Source organism: Rasamsonia emersonii, assembly GCF_000968595.1.
Source record: "Rasamsonia emersonii CBS 393.64 chromosome Unknown ctg1118621760111, whole genome shotgun sequence".
Lineage (NCBI taxonomy): Eukaryota > Fungi > Ascomycota > Eurotiomycetes > Eurotiales > Trichocomaceae > Rasamsonia > Rasamsonia emersonii.
In genome coordinates this window covers 49,163-65,153 of record NW_013563178.1, presented here as the reverse complement: position 1 = coordinate 65,153, position 15,991 = coordinate 49,163, and the positions used below count along the sequence as shown (strand labels likewise).

The following is a 15,991-nucleotide window of genomic DNA, read 5'->3' as shown; positions in this document are numbered from 1 at the left end:
TTCCTTTGGATCCCCAATCACTTCTGATGGAACTGAGCCTAGAAATGCCGTGACTTGGTACGAACAGCAGCAGATACAAGGCAAGGAAAATAAACGGGCAGATACGCCCAGTATACAGACTATTTCGTTAATGGGAAGGGGAGCAGCAAATCACCCCTGCAGGCTTCTTTTTGATACCCCCTGGAGTGACTTATTTTTTGTCTATAAACCATTCAGTTCAACAATGTAAATTTACGCTTTTCTTCATTTTCTTATTTTATTTTTTTCGTCTTACGCCTCTTAACTGGTGTATTTGAGGGGCTTGGTGTCGTCGAGGAGAGACATGAAGTACTCTATTTCTGCAGAGGAAATGTTGGGAAAGCTCTCAACTGGACAATGCATACGATGTCATGGTCTACTTGCTTGATGACAGCGCGGTATGGAAGTAGAAGAAGGACCGGATAGGACTATGGCATAGGTGAATGAGTTTGCGTCACGGGAAACATTCAGTCCTGGTTATTGTTTGGAACCTCCAGTCTATCTATCTACGGAGTGTACAGATGAGCGATTTACTCGAGTCTTTACATATAATTATTATAGCAAATATGTTGCATATGTGAATCTCGTAGGTACCGCACCACCTCCAGTATAAGAAACCTAGGTTAGGTAAGTAGGTAGTTAATTTTAGCTGCCTAAGGTAACTTCTACGAAGGCAAAACGCCTATATGCTTACCCTGTGGTAAGTGGGGCAAAGAGGGCAAGCGGGGACGTAGATATGTACAGAGCAATTATCTCCGCAAGCAAGTAGGATAGATGGATAAATAGATATGAATTCGTTATCTTGTGTATATACTCTTTGATTTTGGTTACATTTGCCTCCTTTTTTTTTTCTTTTCCCCTGGTATCATTCTTGATCGTCATGTCGAATCCTAACCTGCGCATTGCCGTCATCGGCTCCGGGACCATTGGCCTGTCCTTCGCCGCGCTGCATCTGTCGCATCCAAGCAACAATCGTCCTGGGAGAACGGTTCAGGTCGTAATCTATGACCCTCGTCCAGACCTGAAGGAGTATATTGAGACAACTTTGCCTGGTTAGTGAACAATCGTTATTTTCAATCAACCAGCGTTGGTACCAGTTATGTAACTTCTATACTGTACTGTACATCGTATACGCAGCACTTGAACGATGTCTTGTCTAGTCGGGTATATTACGAGGCATGTAATTGACGAAATGCACAGGGTATTTGGATTCAGACAATGCAGAGGAACGGGGTGCTTCCGGAATGACGGTTTCATCATTGCTGTCGACCAACCGTCTTATCATTGCATCGTCGCTCTCATCTGCGGTAGAATCTGCAGACATCGTTCAAGAGCAAGGCCCCGAGAATGTCTCCTTTAAGCAGAATCTGTGGCCGCAGATTGAGTCTTCCGCGCCGGAGAGGGCCCTTTTCTGGTCGAGCACGTCAGGGATCCCGGCGTCAGTGCAAGGGAAGAATATGCGAGACCCGTCCCGACTGTTGGTCGTGCATCCGTTCAATCCACCACATATCATGCCGCTGTTGGAGATCGTGCCGCCTGGAGGGAAAAATGCGGATTCCTCCTCCGTCTCCGCACATGTGGCGCGGACAATCGAGTATTGGAAGAGCCTGGGCCGGTCGCCTGTTGTGCTGAAAGAGGAAATCACGGGCTTCGTGGCCAACAGGCTTTCATTCGCGCTGTTCCGCGAAGCAGTCCATCTCGTCAACACGGGTGTTGTCACTGCCGAGGAAGTCGATCGCGTCGTGGAGGAGAGCATGGGGCCCAGATGGGCCGTGAAAGGGCCGTTTTGGAGCTATCATGCCGGCGGAGGCAAGGAGAAAGGGCTGCGAGGTTTTCTAGAAAAGATCGGAGACACTGTGCAGGCGTGTTGGGATGATTCTGGCAGTCCCAATCTGCGGAGAAAGCTGGAAGAAGAATCCCCCTCGTCACAGGGTTGGGAGGACAGCCTGTGCGAGCAGGTGGAGCAGGCATATGGCCAGTTGGGCGATAAGGACTTGAAAGACAGAGACCAGAAGACGAGGAAGGTGTTGGACATTACAAGAAAGTAGGAAAATCTGTAAGCAGGCATTTCGCTAGTGAGACAACAGGAAGTAGAGGAAAGAAAAAGAAAATATTATAGAACAGTACATACATCGTACTGTAGACCTCAAACCCTCTGTCGCGAAGACGCAAGAAATTCCGCAGCCATGCATGCAGCGCGCTTTATCAACTGAATAAATGTCTCGAGAAACTCAGATCATCACGAGCTGATTGACGTATGTGTGTATTCCAACACACAATCTCTCATGTTTGTCCCGTTCGTATAGTTAGATAGATAGTATCTACCGGACGAGTAATAAGCGCGCTGCCAAGTTCGCGTCCTGCAGAAATGGACAGACATGCATGCAAGGGTACGATGGTGCATTTATCATTGAAAATGCAACAATGCATGCCTAGCCGCGATTTGATTTTGGCGATGCAACTCGATCGGGTCGAGTGCATCGGGTGGGGGAACGCCATGCTCGTTTGCCGCTTGATCGATTCCTGACTTGCAGCCACACTCCAACGTGTCACGCACTCAGTGAGCGCGAGCGAAGACGTGCTAGATTCTAAGTTGGCAGCTGAATGAGTCGATCAACTGTATGACCTAGTTAGATAACGAGTTTCCAGAGGCAGGAAAAAGGAAGCCCGACGGGCTTTTCCCCCTATGCCTATGCCCGTGCCATCTCTTGTCATAATAGATAGGCGATAAAATATCACAACAGGGGGCTTGATTTTGGAGGGGGACAATCCTAGTCACGGCGGCCATTCGTGGTATGCCACATCACAAGCAGTCCTTCCTTCAACAAGAAATGGCCTCTAAAGTCCGTGGGGGATTTGGCGCAGTATAGAAGATTGAACCAAATGAAAGCCTCGTATTGGACTAGGAATAGAGGGAGAATATGTCGATAATTGCTAGCAGTGTTCTGCTTGTTATACTCACGTTGCGCGCTTTGGCTATTTTCAAAAGATTGAATCCTGTATCCAAAATTGCAGAAGTTGAATGGTTCACGATTGTGTTCCGTCACAATGGCCTCCGAGGACCAGCCAGCTTCCTCGCCCACTGCGGCCGCTCAGCCGGGCACCTCACAAACAGCCGATTTCGAGGCCATAAAAAACTTCATAGAGACTATAAAGACCCTCTCCTCAGACGCCAGCTTCAAGGGAGCTTCAGCAGTCGTCGAACAAACCACCAAGTTACAGAAGCAGGTCGAATCCAAGGATGAAGAGATCGTCAAGCTCAACGCGAAGATCAAAGATCTGGAGGCGACCAAGGAGACAGCATACAACGAGATGTTTGAAATGAACCAAAAAGAAAACGTAAGCAAGCCGAAATTTTAAATCAGGTGGCATCTCTGGAATCGTCCGTACAGGAGAAGGAGAATGCTCTCACAGAGCAAAAGAAAACAATAGATGATCTCAAAAGCCAGCTTCAGAACCTTGAAAAATCGTACGAGGAGGAAAAGGCCAAAGTCACACAGAGCCACAAGGACATTGATGAGCTGCAGAAGAAGCTGAAAGAGAGAAACGAGTTCATCGAGAAGATGAAAAAGGCGGGATCAGCGATAAAACAGAAATTGACTGCGGCAGAAACGAAAGTAACAGAGTTGGAGACAGCCAACTCGTCTTTGCAAGAGCAGCTGCAAGCCAAGTCTGAGAAACTCCACGAACTGGAAGGGTTTGCGGCCGAATATAACGAGGAAGAGGAAGATTCCTTGTACGTCGTCATCTTCACAACAAAGGACTGACAAATAAAAGCCACTTACTGACCGTATTGTCAGGGTGGAAAAATTTTTCAACCTTTGGGGATCTGCAAGCAAGGCAGTGATTCAATATCTAGCGGAGGATCTTTCGACTGAAGCTCTTCAGGTAAGGATATAGATGTCGTGTCCCGCAAGTTAAATGATAGCTCACCTGGTTAATATGAAAATCTTAGAATCACCAAGCTTGGAGGAACTTGAGAGTACCTGGCAAACTACCTCACCAGGTCACTTTCAGTCACCAGGTCCCTCTGCCGCAGTCAAACTCGGATGCAGCAAAACAGATGCGCATTGCAGTCATATCAGCCATATTAGCAAGAGAGATCGACAAGCATATCTTCCAGCCTTCGTATATCTTGCCTGAAGACAGCGGAATCCGAGAGCTGCTGGCTGATCTGGCTATGAAAAACAGCAAGAAGGAGTCTTTCTGCCGTGCCCTGCTCCTGTCAATCGATCCAGACACACAAGCGAAAAATCTTGAGAAGAGGATGAAACAAGTCGTCACGAATGTGGGCTCGTACCTTGATGGATTGCTCTCAGAGACGCAATATACTGCATTTTGCCGTAGCCTGGAGGAGGTGGTGAAGGACGCTGCAGATTTGTGGAAGACTATCCAGCATTCCAGGGCAAAGTATGAACCAGATTTCGACCCGCTGGAGTGGGGAGACACTGAACTCGATCCCTTTCCATATGCTGAGGCGAGTACGGCAAGCGATCAAGACATGAATGGAGGAGGAAATAATGACGAGAATCTGCTCTTCGTGTTCCCGCGTCTCTGTCAAGTGCAGAATAATGAACGCAATCCGTGCAATTTCGCCACTTCACTGAGAAGATGGCAGTGCTTGGCTGCAGAGCGAGAGCTGAAAAAAAGGGAGCCGTCCAGCCCTACCATCGGACGGGTGGCATCGGGTCGTCGGCGATCACGGGGGATGTCGCTTTCCCTGAACAGTCCGAATGGCCAAAACGGCCATTTTTTAGGCAAAGCGAGTCCGTCAGGCGTAAATTCAGGAGGATGAGGGAGTTGTTGAGGATGTGATCCAGGCAGTCCTGTTGCTTATGTGTACGCGTCTGGCAAAGTCGATTCTGTGTACGTGTATTAAATAGGTGTATGAGATAGGAACGTAGTGAATGCGAAGGCAGGGCAGCGTCATCACAATTCGAAATCTTCAATATGAAGAAAAAAAAAGAAGTGAATTAGCGTTCCCAAGAAAGAAAAATACTCTAAAGCAACATATTTCCTCAGAAATATCCTTCTTTTAAAGATGAAATGCGACAACGAAAAAAAGAAGAAAAAACAGGTATAGAAATGGAACTGTAGGAATGAAATTTCACTCCCAATTTTCATTGCGGAAAAGACAGCACATTTCCATTGGAAAAGGATGAAGAAATGTTTGAGATAATTCATATAGCAGGAAATTATATCCAAGCTGCATACCTGATTCTTAGAAAATGTTCACATGTGGAATGTGGCGGGTCGGAACCAACGTTGGAAAGACGCTGGACGGATGTACCCTAAGTACCAGAGTATGGACCAATAAGAATACCAGAAGACATATCAATATCAACGTCATGCTGCCAATATTGGTAATTCAGAATATTTACCTATATTTCAGGTTATAGACGTTTAGGGGCTCTGGTATCTGGCTGCGGAGCCTGCGACTACTCGTTACAACAACGGTGATGGAAATTTATCAAATATGGGGAGGTTTTGGCATATGAAAAAGGCGTAGCTCTGTTCTTCTCCCATCTTCTTATTCATTATCGTTACCCTGCCAGTATGAGTCTCTTCAGACTTTGATAAGTTTTGATTGAAGCTTTGCCACAGGTCATATATATCGAGACATTTGTATATATGTGCTGAGGCATTGAAAATGCTTCTTTTTAAAGATTAATGTGGGTATTGTCTTATTAGAAAAACCGGGCTGCAGGATTGAAATTTTTTTTCTAAAAATTGATAGCGATAAAGAAAGTAAAGAACTGCGAAGAGTTACAGATTTTGTAAGCCTCGTTCATTCATCCCAATTTGACGTACTTCATCCGCTGGATTCCTGCATGGTATCTTGAAGATATCATATTCGTCTGAAATCTCTGGTAAATAACTGATTTGAGACTTCAACGCATATAGAGGATTATACAGTTAAAACCAGACAAATGATATCTTCATAGTAGATATACAAGAACAGACACACACAATGCTCCCTTTTGTGTAAACATGGCCAGAGGATCTGATTCATTACACCTGAACTTATTAGCTCCTAATCCAAGGTTATGCCAGGAAACCATCCTGCTTTGGCAAACACTTCCTCACATATTTGCTGCTCAGACAAATATCTCTGAAAGCAGCAGCTAAACACTTGTTTTGGTCTCAGACACGTTCAAGGAGCGTGTCCTCTTGTCAACAAGCATCTGCCTAATGGGCGCCATGGAAACCAGCGTGGTGTTGTGATCGTGTTCCTCCCCGTCTGCCAAACATTATAAATTTCTCACACCTACCAAGATCCTCTTTACTCCTCACACCTTCCTTTTCCATCTCTTGTTCATATCCTGAGCACATCGATAAGCAGTATTGGGTGAGTAACTAGCTCCTGTGTGATTCACTCCACGAAGCTATCCAGCCATACAGACACCTGCTTATCTTCTGTCAGTTCCCGTTTTGGCGTTTGCACTGGAACCCCTCCACCTCCACACGTCAACAACACGTCTATTCTTGTCTCATCTCTGAACGGCTCCTCTAAGACTTTCTCTTTGACAAGCTTCCTTTCTCTAGGTGTGTAACCTCCACAGAACCTCTTCATTAACCCCACCATCCCCTCCAACTTGCTAACCTCCTGGCAACAGAGAAGTCATCGAGATGGCGGACGAGTGGGATACTGAAGGCGGTTGGGGCGGTCCTAGTACTGGTAAGTCTTCATTATCAGCATAAGTCAACTGGATGCCATCAACTACAAGCTCCTCTGGAGATGCCTTCGGTAGAAACAGACTGACTCTTGACTCTTCTTCTTACCTTCAGCAGCGGAAACCAACGGTTCCTCCGCCGGGCCTGCAAACGATTTTCCGCGTTTTGATGACCGCGAGCCACCCAGGACTCCTCGTTTCGATAACTTCGATGACGCGGCGCCTCGTGATGGCAAGCCTGACGACAAGACCTGCCGCAAGTATGACACTCACCATTCATATTGGCAGTCTAACTGTACACTAACAGAAGCGATAAAGTTGTGGCGAAGAAGGTCATTTTTCTCGCGAATGTCCCCAGCCTCGTCGGGGAGGTGGCGCGTGCTTCAACTGCGGAGAGGAAGGGTAAGTAGTCCTCTGGTTAAAAATAATCTCACTGAAGCTGAACATAAGGCATAGTCACACCAAGGCCGAGTGCACCAAGCCTCGTGTCTTCAAGGGCACCTGTCGTATCTGCAACCAAGAGGGGCATCCCGCAGCGGAGTGTCCAGAGAAACCAGCAGACGTCTGCAAGAATTGTAGAAAGGAAGGTATGCAACAAATAGCAGGGTCAAGCTTTTTCCAGAATGGGAATAACATGTTTTGCCAATATAAACAGGACACAAAACTCTGGACTGCAAGGAAAACCGCAAATTCGATCTGAACGATATCCCCGACAAGGTTCCTGAGGAGGCATGGGCCGACCTCAAGAAGGCTGACAAGGAGCGGGATCTTACGGACTTCCGTGAGGTGGGATAATGCTTCGATGGCGCTCACCTTCACTGTCGATGACAGCTGACGATATGACAGGCCCTGAAGGTGTATTCCAAGTCGGACCCAATGAAGACATTTGTCGACATTGAAAAGCGTCTTAGAACGGAGAAGTCCAATGTGTTCCTGATTGCTCTCGTATGATTCCCTTCGTGTGACATCAGCAGCCACTTGAAATTTGGGTTTATTGATCGAATTTGGTGTTATAGGAGAAAGAAGTTGGCGATACCCTCAGCCTTATCAACCTACAGGGAAAGCTCGATTGCAAGTATGTCGTCGGATTCTACTTCAGCCCGAAACCGCAGCGTGCCAACCTCAAAGAACGCTGGCCATCGAACCCTGAGGAGAACCTGGCCCGGCTCGAGGATGCGGGCTTTCCGTACGATCGTCAGGTTCCTAAATGTGGCAATTGCGGCGGTGAGTGAACAGTCATTCGGACAAAAGGGCTTCGTGCTGACGATCTCTCTGCAAGAAATGGGCCACACTGCTCGAGGCTGCAAGGCTGAACGCATGACCATTGACCGCATCGAGGTCAAGTGTGTCAACTGCAATGCAGTCGGTCATCGTGCCCGCGACTGCACCGAAGAACGTCGTGACAAATTCGCGTGTCGCAATTGCGGGTACGAATAAATATTTATCAAAAGCAAAAAGACATTACAGGCCACTGACGATCATATCTAGCTCTTCCGAGCATAAAGCTGCCGAATGTCCTGAGCCACGCAAGGCGGACGGAGTGGAGTGCCGGAAATGCAATGAAGGTATGTTGGCATCGAGACTGAGTGATCTTGTATCTATCGTCTGACTGGCATGATTAGTTGGTCATTTCGCGAAGGACTGTCCTCAGGCTGGACCCAAGTTTTCAAAGGCCTGCCGCAACTGCGGGTAAGTGGGGTGCTATGCTTCTACTAATGTAGGAAATATCTCATCGCTGATAACTGCAGGTCTGAGGATCATATTGCACGTGAGTGCGATCAACCGAAGAACCTTGAGAACGTGCAGTGCCGCAACTGCGATGTAAGTAAGTGGATAGAGGAACCCTGACGCTGCTTGTCTGATATCGGCTCTGACAACTGGAACTTCTAGTGGGCCATTACAGTCGTGACTGTCCGCAGAAGAAGGACTGGTCCCGAGTGAAATGCAACAACTGCGGCGAAAGTAAGTTTGGATGCGCGCATGCCGATCGGATCTATCATATCGTTGTGGGTTGCTAATCGATTGGCAGTGGGTCATACCGTGAAACGTTGCCCGAAGCCTGTGGAAGACGACGGCGACAAGCCCGAATTCGACTCCGGCGCAGGTCGAAGCGGCTGGGGCGCCGAGGACAGCGCGGTGGGTGACGATACTCAGAAAATGACGGACGGTTGGCAGTCGTCTGCTAACAATGACTGGAAGTCGGCCAACAATGGCGGTACTGAGGCATCAGAGTGGTAGAGGGTGGATGCATGTGTTGTCCAACGTAAGATATGCAATAAGCACTGTCTCATGGATGTTGCACATTGCACGTTGAACACTGGACGATACACCGCTCGTCAACCGTAATCCTGTGCGATGACTTTTATTTTATTTCTTTTGATTTCTAGGTGTTGCGTCGGCCTTTGGTTCTTCTATCCATAAATCAGTCTATCGAAGATCGGATTGATCAGGGAGGGAAAAAAAGGTGCGGACATGTCACCGAAGAGGTGTGATTATGCCAGATCAGAAGTTGTTGTCTGTACTACATTGATAGTCGATAGATCGATAGTTGGTTGAGCAGTGAACAACAATCCAAAAAGAAAAGAGTAGTCAACTCATTACACTTTCCAAATCCACATCTTTTATTTGTCGCGACACGAAATGACTACTAGTAAATCAAGAAACCATTCCAAATGAGGCTGATAGATCATCGTCTATGTAAGTCTTACAAACTAGAAAGACTTTAGTAATACTAAATCTTATCGGACTCATGACATATTTCATATCACTAATTAAAATCTACGGAGTATATATTCATATACTCACACTATAGGAAGAAAAGAGTATAAACACATCACAACCTACCTCCGAAAAGCGTTTTTCTGCGCCCGCTCGTTTGAACAGCTCAAGCTCTTCTGGGAAAGGCATCCAGGAAAAAAAAACGGAAAATTATCCCGTTTGTTTTGTGATTGAGATATATTTCACGATAGAGCCTGAGGCTCATTAGCTAAGCTTACGGCTGGAGGAGGCAGGAGAGTCTTGAAGAGTTCTAGAGGGATTTATATAAGGATAAGGATGGGAGAGGAGTAGTCTTCCCTGAGGAATCAATCCATGGCCCGACATGCTTGTTAGAATGTTATGTCTAGACAGTACGTACTACCGATACTACGGGTATATAGGTACCTAAATAGGTAGGTAGGTACCTAAGGCTCTCTAAGCGCTAAACCCTTTTCGCCAGATAATTCACAATTACCTGGTAGTTCCAGCACAGGAGAATCAGCGGGCTCCCTCTCCTCTCTCCACAATATTTAGATTTTATATTGATTGAATTGAACAGAGGATGCTACGTAGTAATTTTACTACTGGCTTTCACAGTTAATACTCCGTCGTACAGTACAAGATCCATTGATTATTGATCCACCAATTGGATTGGTTCCAGCCAGTGTCAGTAAGGGAAAAATTTTTTTCCCCTCTCAAGTCTCAAGTCATTTCATTATTGTTTTTGACTCGGTAGTTCGTAACTAGACTCAATTCAAGATTACTATTATTAAATCATTATTTCATTTTTGTTTTCGGTTCGATTTCCGATTTTCAGGGGCTATTATTCGGTAACAAACACAGTTAACTGGCCCTTCTGTAATAACCCAAAAAAAAAACTTTTGGTTTTCTTTTTCGGAGATCAGCGCGTGTCTCCATAAGGAAAGTTCTTCCTTAGTGCGCCATATTTAGATACCTGCCTACATAGGTAGCTGGCTAGGTGCTCTGTACTCCGTACTCCACTCCTAAAATAGGATGAGAGAGGATCGGTGTGTGTGACAGTTTGAGCGGTTTCTAAGTTATCTGCCTGAATATCGGAGATTTAGCAGCGAACGTCGACAAACCTGCCTTATACGGAGTGCTGTCTTACATCCTCCGCACTCTATCCAGAGTAGGCAAGTACCTCAGGCACGGACCGTACTCCGTGCTCGGTATGATTTCCTTCGAAAACTTAATTACGGAGTAAAATAGACGCGCGCATGAAGCGCAGAACACGGTCTGAGTGTAATCGGTTTCGGCCATTCAGATTCATTTCGTACTTTTGCCGATGCGCCACATCGTTCCTGCAAACATGGGCCAGGTACGCCGTCCTGGACACTCGTACTCCGTGCACTGTGCGATGCCCGATCCGTGGAACGGGCATATTGGGATCTGAAGCTACCTTCTTAGGCAGGCAGGTACTTGTGCAACCGCTCTGGGTCGCGCAGGCCAATCATGGCGGCGATCAGCCTTACGGCGATTGCGATTAGTTAACGAGATCCATATCGGCTCCTTCCACCGCTATCAGGTCGATTGCCGGTGGTTGGATGTGGAGCACCTTCCGGCTGCGCTCGCTGCAAACAGTGCTTCTAGAAGGATGCTGGAATGCCTGCAAGGTAGCTGCGGAATCAAGCAATCCATCGTGCAGCTCCGTGTGAATTCAACTTGATGCCCGATCAGATCGAATCGACTGCGTTGTGCTCGTGTGCGGGAAAGACTTAGCTCTGTGCTGCGGAGAGTGGCGCAACTCCACCGCGCTGCCCCAGACGGGCGGGCTGCCCAAACAGGCAGTTCCGCGAAAGGGTGGCTCTTGCCAACGCCGGCGTGCGCCACGCGCGCAGATCAGCCTTCGGGCTGCCGAGCTGACCGTCGCGAATCACCGCTTCCGAATCCGTCCAGCATCCATCGACGGACTACGCCGTCCCCAGCTCATGTCGTTGCAGGCTGTTGGCTTGTGTGTCCTGAATCGATGCTCTTATCGGCGGCTGTTTATCGATTGGACTTGCCAGTGTGTCCTCCACAGGGCCACCGCTCTTGCGGTCACAATGTCGTCGGTGAAAGGAGGCCTCAACGTCCAGCGGTTTCCCGATCTGTGTGTGAATCAATCGCTCGCCAATGTTGCCCTCGGGATCGATCGGGAGCGTTAACTCAGGCCGTCAGATCCTGAGCTGCAGACGCGTTTTTTCTCTTCCCGTCGGCCATTGCCCGATTGCCTGTTGTCAAAGCGGACGCCAAGCAATCAGGAATGCGGATTGTCACTCCGTCTTCCTCACTCGATTTAGGTGAGAGACGAGCCTGCCAATGACGTTGTCCTCTCCACCGCGCCTGGTGCCACACCCTGGCCCAATGCAACATTCGCCAAGAGGCTGAGCCATGCGACAAAAGCGTGCCTGGCAGCATCGTGCGATTGGCTTCACATGCGATTGAAGATGGAGCTCCGATGATGCCAGACATCGTTTGTCAGCAGGTGCGAACGCGTCAACGGGCATCTACATCGATCGAAAAACAGGCCGTTATTTGCCAATTTGATTCCACTGTGTTCAGAAGATCAGATACGAGGGTACAGGCTTGCTGCCTGAGGCCGACAGTGGCCCGGGGCAGCGTGCTCCGCCGAATGGGCCGGGCTGGCTCCATCGAGTCGGAGAGGACCCGTAATCGAAACAGACCCGTACGACTAAGGCCACCAAAACAAAACCTGGAGTCCCCGTTGTTCTGCCCCGGACATTCTCCATGGGGCCCTGCTGTTCCTACGGGGACTGCCCCTCTTCTCCGCGACTTCCCTGCCACGCGCCCGGTCTGTGTGCTGCCCCCAGATCCAATCGAGTCAAGCCTCCGAACCCTGTCAGAAAACACGCGAGAAAAAAAAATCTTTTTTTTGCGCGAGGCCGGGTTCGCCAGAAGAGGTTAACCGCCCTGCGATGCTGGGCGCGCGCTGCACGATGCCGTCATCGGTGGAGCCCGCTGCGTTTTCTTTTCCCGGCCTTCTCTCCACACTCGTCCTGCCCCGAACTGCCTCCATTCAACGACAGTCGACGCATGCAAGACATGGCCTCCACTGGCCCTTTACCTCCCAGTCTGCCGTCCCCACCCTCCCCGTGTGTTGCCCGCTTCGTGCGGCCTGACTGGCTTGGTGGAGGCGACCTGGGGGCAGGCACTGCGGCGGACTTCTCCACTCCCCATCTGGAGATTCTTTGACAGGACGGGCTTAGCCCACCGCACGATAACGTCTCACGCACTGTCGCTGCGCGGCGGCACAGGTTCGGCCTCGACTTTTAAGAAGACTCGCCCCCAGTGCGTCATGGACCCGGTTCTTTTCCTTTTTCCCTTTTCCAACTCGCATGCGCGCTATTACCGGCCTGCGGACTTAGAGGAGGTTCATTGTCCCCCAAGAGAACCGCGTCAGGGCTCCTTCTGCATCCGCTGCCCCGTCTCTGCCTCTGCGAGGAGCTTCGTCTCTTCCTAGGTCCCTTGGGTATTGTCCGCTGGTCAGGACAGAGGAGATATCCCTCCTCCCGCCATCATGGCTCGCAGATTTCTCGGGCTTCGTGGAACGAAGCTCAACATCGCCATCGGCGTGATCGCCGGTCTGGACTTCTTGTACGCTCTTACCGTGAACAAGATGAAATGAATCACAAGACTGACAAGTGCTTTTTTTTTCCCCCTTTAGGCTTTTCGGTTATGACCAGTATGGCAGCCTCGAAATCGGCTTCTAAACAATTGATAGACTAACTCTAGTCCAGGGGTGTCATGGGAGGTCTCTTGACCTTGGATTCTTTCATCAAGACATTCCCCGAAATCGATACCTCGTCTCCTGCATACCATGCGCTTTCTCAATCTGAACAGAACCACCAATCGACTATCCAAGGTAAGTCAATAAAAACAGACCACGCAATTGCACGAGAAAAGAGGAATTGTATTAACTGCGCCAAGGTATCTCTGTCGCGTCGTACAATGTCGGCTGTTTCCTCGGTTCGATCTTGTGTATCTTCATCGGTGATATCCTCGGCCGTCGCAGGACCATCTTCCTGGGCTCGTCCATCATGGTCGTCGGAGCTACCCTTCAGACGACGGCATTCGGTCTGCCCCACTTCATCGTCGGCCGTATTGTCACTGGTATCGGCAACGGTTTGAATACGTCGACGGTCCCGACATGGCAATCCGAGTGCTCCAAGTCTCACCGTCGCGGTCCGCTCGTCATGGTCGAAGGCGCTTTAATCACGGGTGGTATCTGTATCAGTTACTGGCTGGACCTGGCTTTCTCCTTCCTCGACCCGAGCACGGTCTCGTGGCGGTTCCCCATCGCGTTCCAGATCGTCTTCGCGCTCATCATCTTGGCCTTTGTCATGCTTCTCCCCGAGTCTCCTCGCTGGCTCATTCTCAAGGGCCGTGAGGACGAGGCGACGGACGTCCTGCAGGCGCTGCTGGACATCCCCGCGGATGACCCTCTGATGGTGAACGAATTGACAGCCATCAAGGAATCGGTTCTGGAAAGCCAGTCGGCGGGCTACAAGGATCTCTTCACCATGGGCGAAGACCGTCACTTCCACCGGGTGGTGCTCGCCTATGTCAACCAGATGTTCCAGCAGATCTCCGGAATCAACCTTATCACCTACTATGCCGCCACCATCTACCAGAACAACATCCACCTGTCTGGACTGGTGTCTCGTATCCTTGCGGCCTGCAACGGCACCGAGTATTTCCTTGCGTCCTGGCTGCCTGTCTTCATTTGTGAGAAGGTTGGCCGTCGGCCCCTGATGCTGATCGGTGCCGCTGGCATGTCGCTCTCTATGGTTGTCTTGGCTGTCACCACTAGCTTTCAGGGACAGACCGGCCCCGGTGTTGTGGCGGCAATTTTCCTGTTCGTCTTCAACACCTTCTTCGCCTGGGGTTGGCTGGGCATGACTTGGCTGTATCCGGCCGAGATTGTACGTTAAGTCCGCATCCGTTTGCATCCTGTGTGACCCCCCAGAAGCTGACTTGGCTCTGTCATAGGTTCCTCTCCGTATCCGTGCTCCGGCAAACGCTCTGTCCACGTCGGCGAACTGGGCCTTCAACTTCATGGTCGTCATGATCACCCCGGTTGCCTTTAGTTCGATTGGTTACAAGACGTACATCATCTTTGCCGCTATGTGAGTCATTTCCGCCTTTTCTTCTTTGGTCTTGGATTTGGCTAATCTGGTTTGTTCTGCAGCAACGCGGCCATCTTCCCCGTCGTGTACTTCTTCTACCCTGAAACGGCGTACCGCTCCCTGGAGGAGATGGACACCATCTTCCGCAAGACCAAGTCGATCTTCTCTGTGGTCTGGATTGCCCGCGAAGAGCCTCGTCGGTATGGCAAGAACGGTGAGCTGCTCATCGACTATACCCAGACCGAGGATCACCTGCGCCGCGCCAGCTACATCTCTCACGAGAAAGCTACGGTGCACAACAAGGACCACGCGAACCCCGACTACCATGCGGAGAATGGCCACGCATCGGAGTCGAGCTAGATTTCGGATCTTTTCCGTGTTTTATTTCACCCGACGCCAGCACTGTGATCTCGGTGATGTGGTGGGATTTTGTTTTCATCCCTTTTTTTTTTCATGACTGAGCATGTTCCTTTAATATTAGAGACGTGGCTCTGTCAATTTTGTCTTTTCTTCCTGCACCGAAAGCTCAGCGGGTCTGGCAGCGCTAGACTGGGTCTCTTTCGTTCATGCAGGGTTGCTGATGCACTGATTGACGCGGTGTGCCATTGCCAGTGCCGCTGACTTGGATTCTTTCCCTGTGTCATATACCCTTGATCATTTTGAGATGTTGCTGCTTGGCGGCCTTCAATTCTAGAATCAACTCATCGAAATCAACTCATCGAAATTCTAATTGATTCTAACCAGTAGAAGGCATGATATGACTTTTTTTTTCCTGCTACATTCGCCAAGTCCAGACCGTCCGCCAGGTACAGTACATACAGCCAGCGGTGTACGGAGTACTCCTAGTTCAGTAGCTTATTCAGGCGCTCGTGACCTGTCGAGATCTAGACTCGAGTCTAGACTCTAGATTACGGAGTATGCGTGTTTGATTCGGACGCTCTCCGGGTATCGACATAGAAAGAAGTAATCACCTCGGCTGCACGCATCCAGGCGGTCGGACAAACAGCCGTCTTTCGGTCCGACTACCGCGGAGTAAGCGGTCCGTGCAGAGGACGGAGGACATATACATATACTCCGTACTGCGTACCTGTATCTGGTCAAATTTACCTGCTAAGGAGGCTCTAAGGAGATTAGGTTCACTGAATGTGTGTAGATGGCACGTAGGCCGTATATACACCAGGTATAAGTGACGACCGTGTCCAGATTCATGACAGTAGGAAGCAGCATTGGTATTACCATTCTTCTTCTTCTTCTCGGAAGGAATCCCTCGTTCTGCTCTGTCCTACCCTACCTAAGTAAGTATGTACAGTACAGTATGAATGTACACACCATCGTAGGCTACTTACTTACCTGCGAGTCAGTAGTAGTAGTAGTACAGTCCTATGAGCTATATAT

General features: G+C 49.3%; 4 protein-coding genes across 4 annotated transcripts; all 4 read left to right on the top strand.

Annotated features, from left to right (window-relative positions):
- Window positions 1-898: 898 nt before the first annotated feature.
- Window positions 899-2,066, top strand: T310_4378 (3-hydroxyacyl-CoA dehyrogenase; the record flags this gene model as incomplete). The annotated part of the gene is made up of 2 exons (XM_013472749.1): window positions 899-1,070; window positions 1,219-2,066. 2 exons carry the CDS (start codon window positions 899-901, stop codon window positions 2,064-2,066), a joined length of 1,020 nt encoding a protein of 339 aa, XP_013328203.1.
- Window positions 2,067-3,066: 1,000 nt separating this feature from the next.
- T310_4377 (uncharacterized protein) lies at window positions 3,067-4,813 on the top strand (the record flags this gene model as incomplete). The annotated part of the gene is made up of 4 exons (XM_013472748.1): window positions 3,067-3,270; window positions 3,384-3,754; window positions 3,819-3,906; window positions 4,025-4,813. The coding sequence occupies 4 exons, from the start codon at window positions 3,067-3,069 to the stop codon at window positions 4,811-4,813; spliced, it is 1,452 nt and encodes a 483-aa protein (XP_013328202.1).
- Window positions 4,814-6,648: 1,835 nt separating this feature from the next.
- On the top strand, window positions 6,649-8,930 carry T310_4376 (Zinc knuckle transcription factor (CnjB); the record flags this gene model as incomplete). Its single annotated transcript, XM_013472747.1, has 13 exons — window positions 6,649-6,697; window positions 6,811-6,952; window positions 7,011-7,094; window positions 7,149-7,279; window positions 7,348-7,478; window positions 7,539-7,637; window positions 7,709-7,916; window positions 7,972-8,119; window positions 8,181-8,257; window positions 8,315-8,381; window positions 8,441-8,517; window positions 8,583-8,654; window positions 8,722-8,930. 13 exons carry the CDS (start codon window positions 6,649-6,651, stop codon window positions 8,928-8,930), a joined length of 1,494 nt encoding a protein of 497 aa, XP_013328201.1.
- A 4,057-nt stretch (window positions 8,931-12,987) lies between these two features.
- Window positions 12,988-14,956, top strand: T310_4375 (MFS monosaccharide transporter; the record flags this gene model as incomplete). The annotated part of the gene is made up of 6 exons (XM_013472746.1): window positions 12,988-13,064; window positions 13,135-13,152; window positions 13,208-13,332; window positions 13,398-14,392; window positions 14,460-14,596; window positions 14,659-14,956. The coding sequence occupies 6 exons, from the start codon at window positions 12,988-12,990 to the stop codon at window positions 14,954-14,956; spliced, it is 1,650 nt and encodes a 549-aa protein (XP_013328200.1).
- Window positions 14,957-15,991: the final 1,035 nt, after the last annotated feature.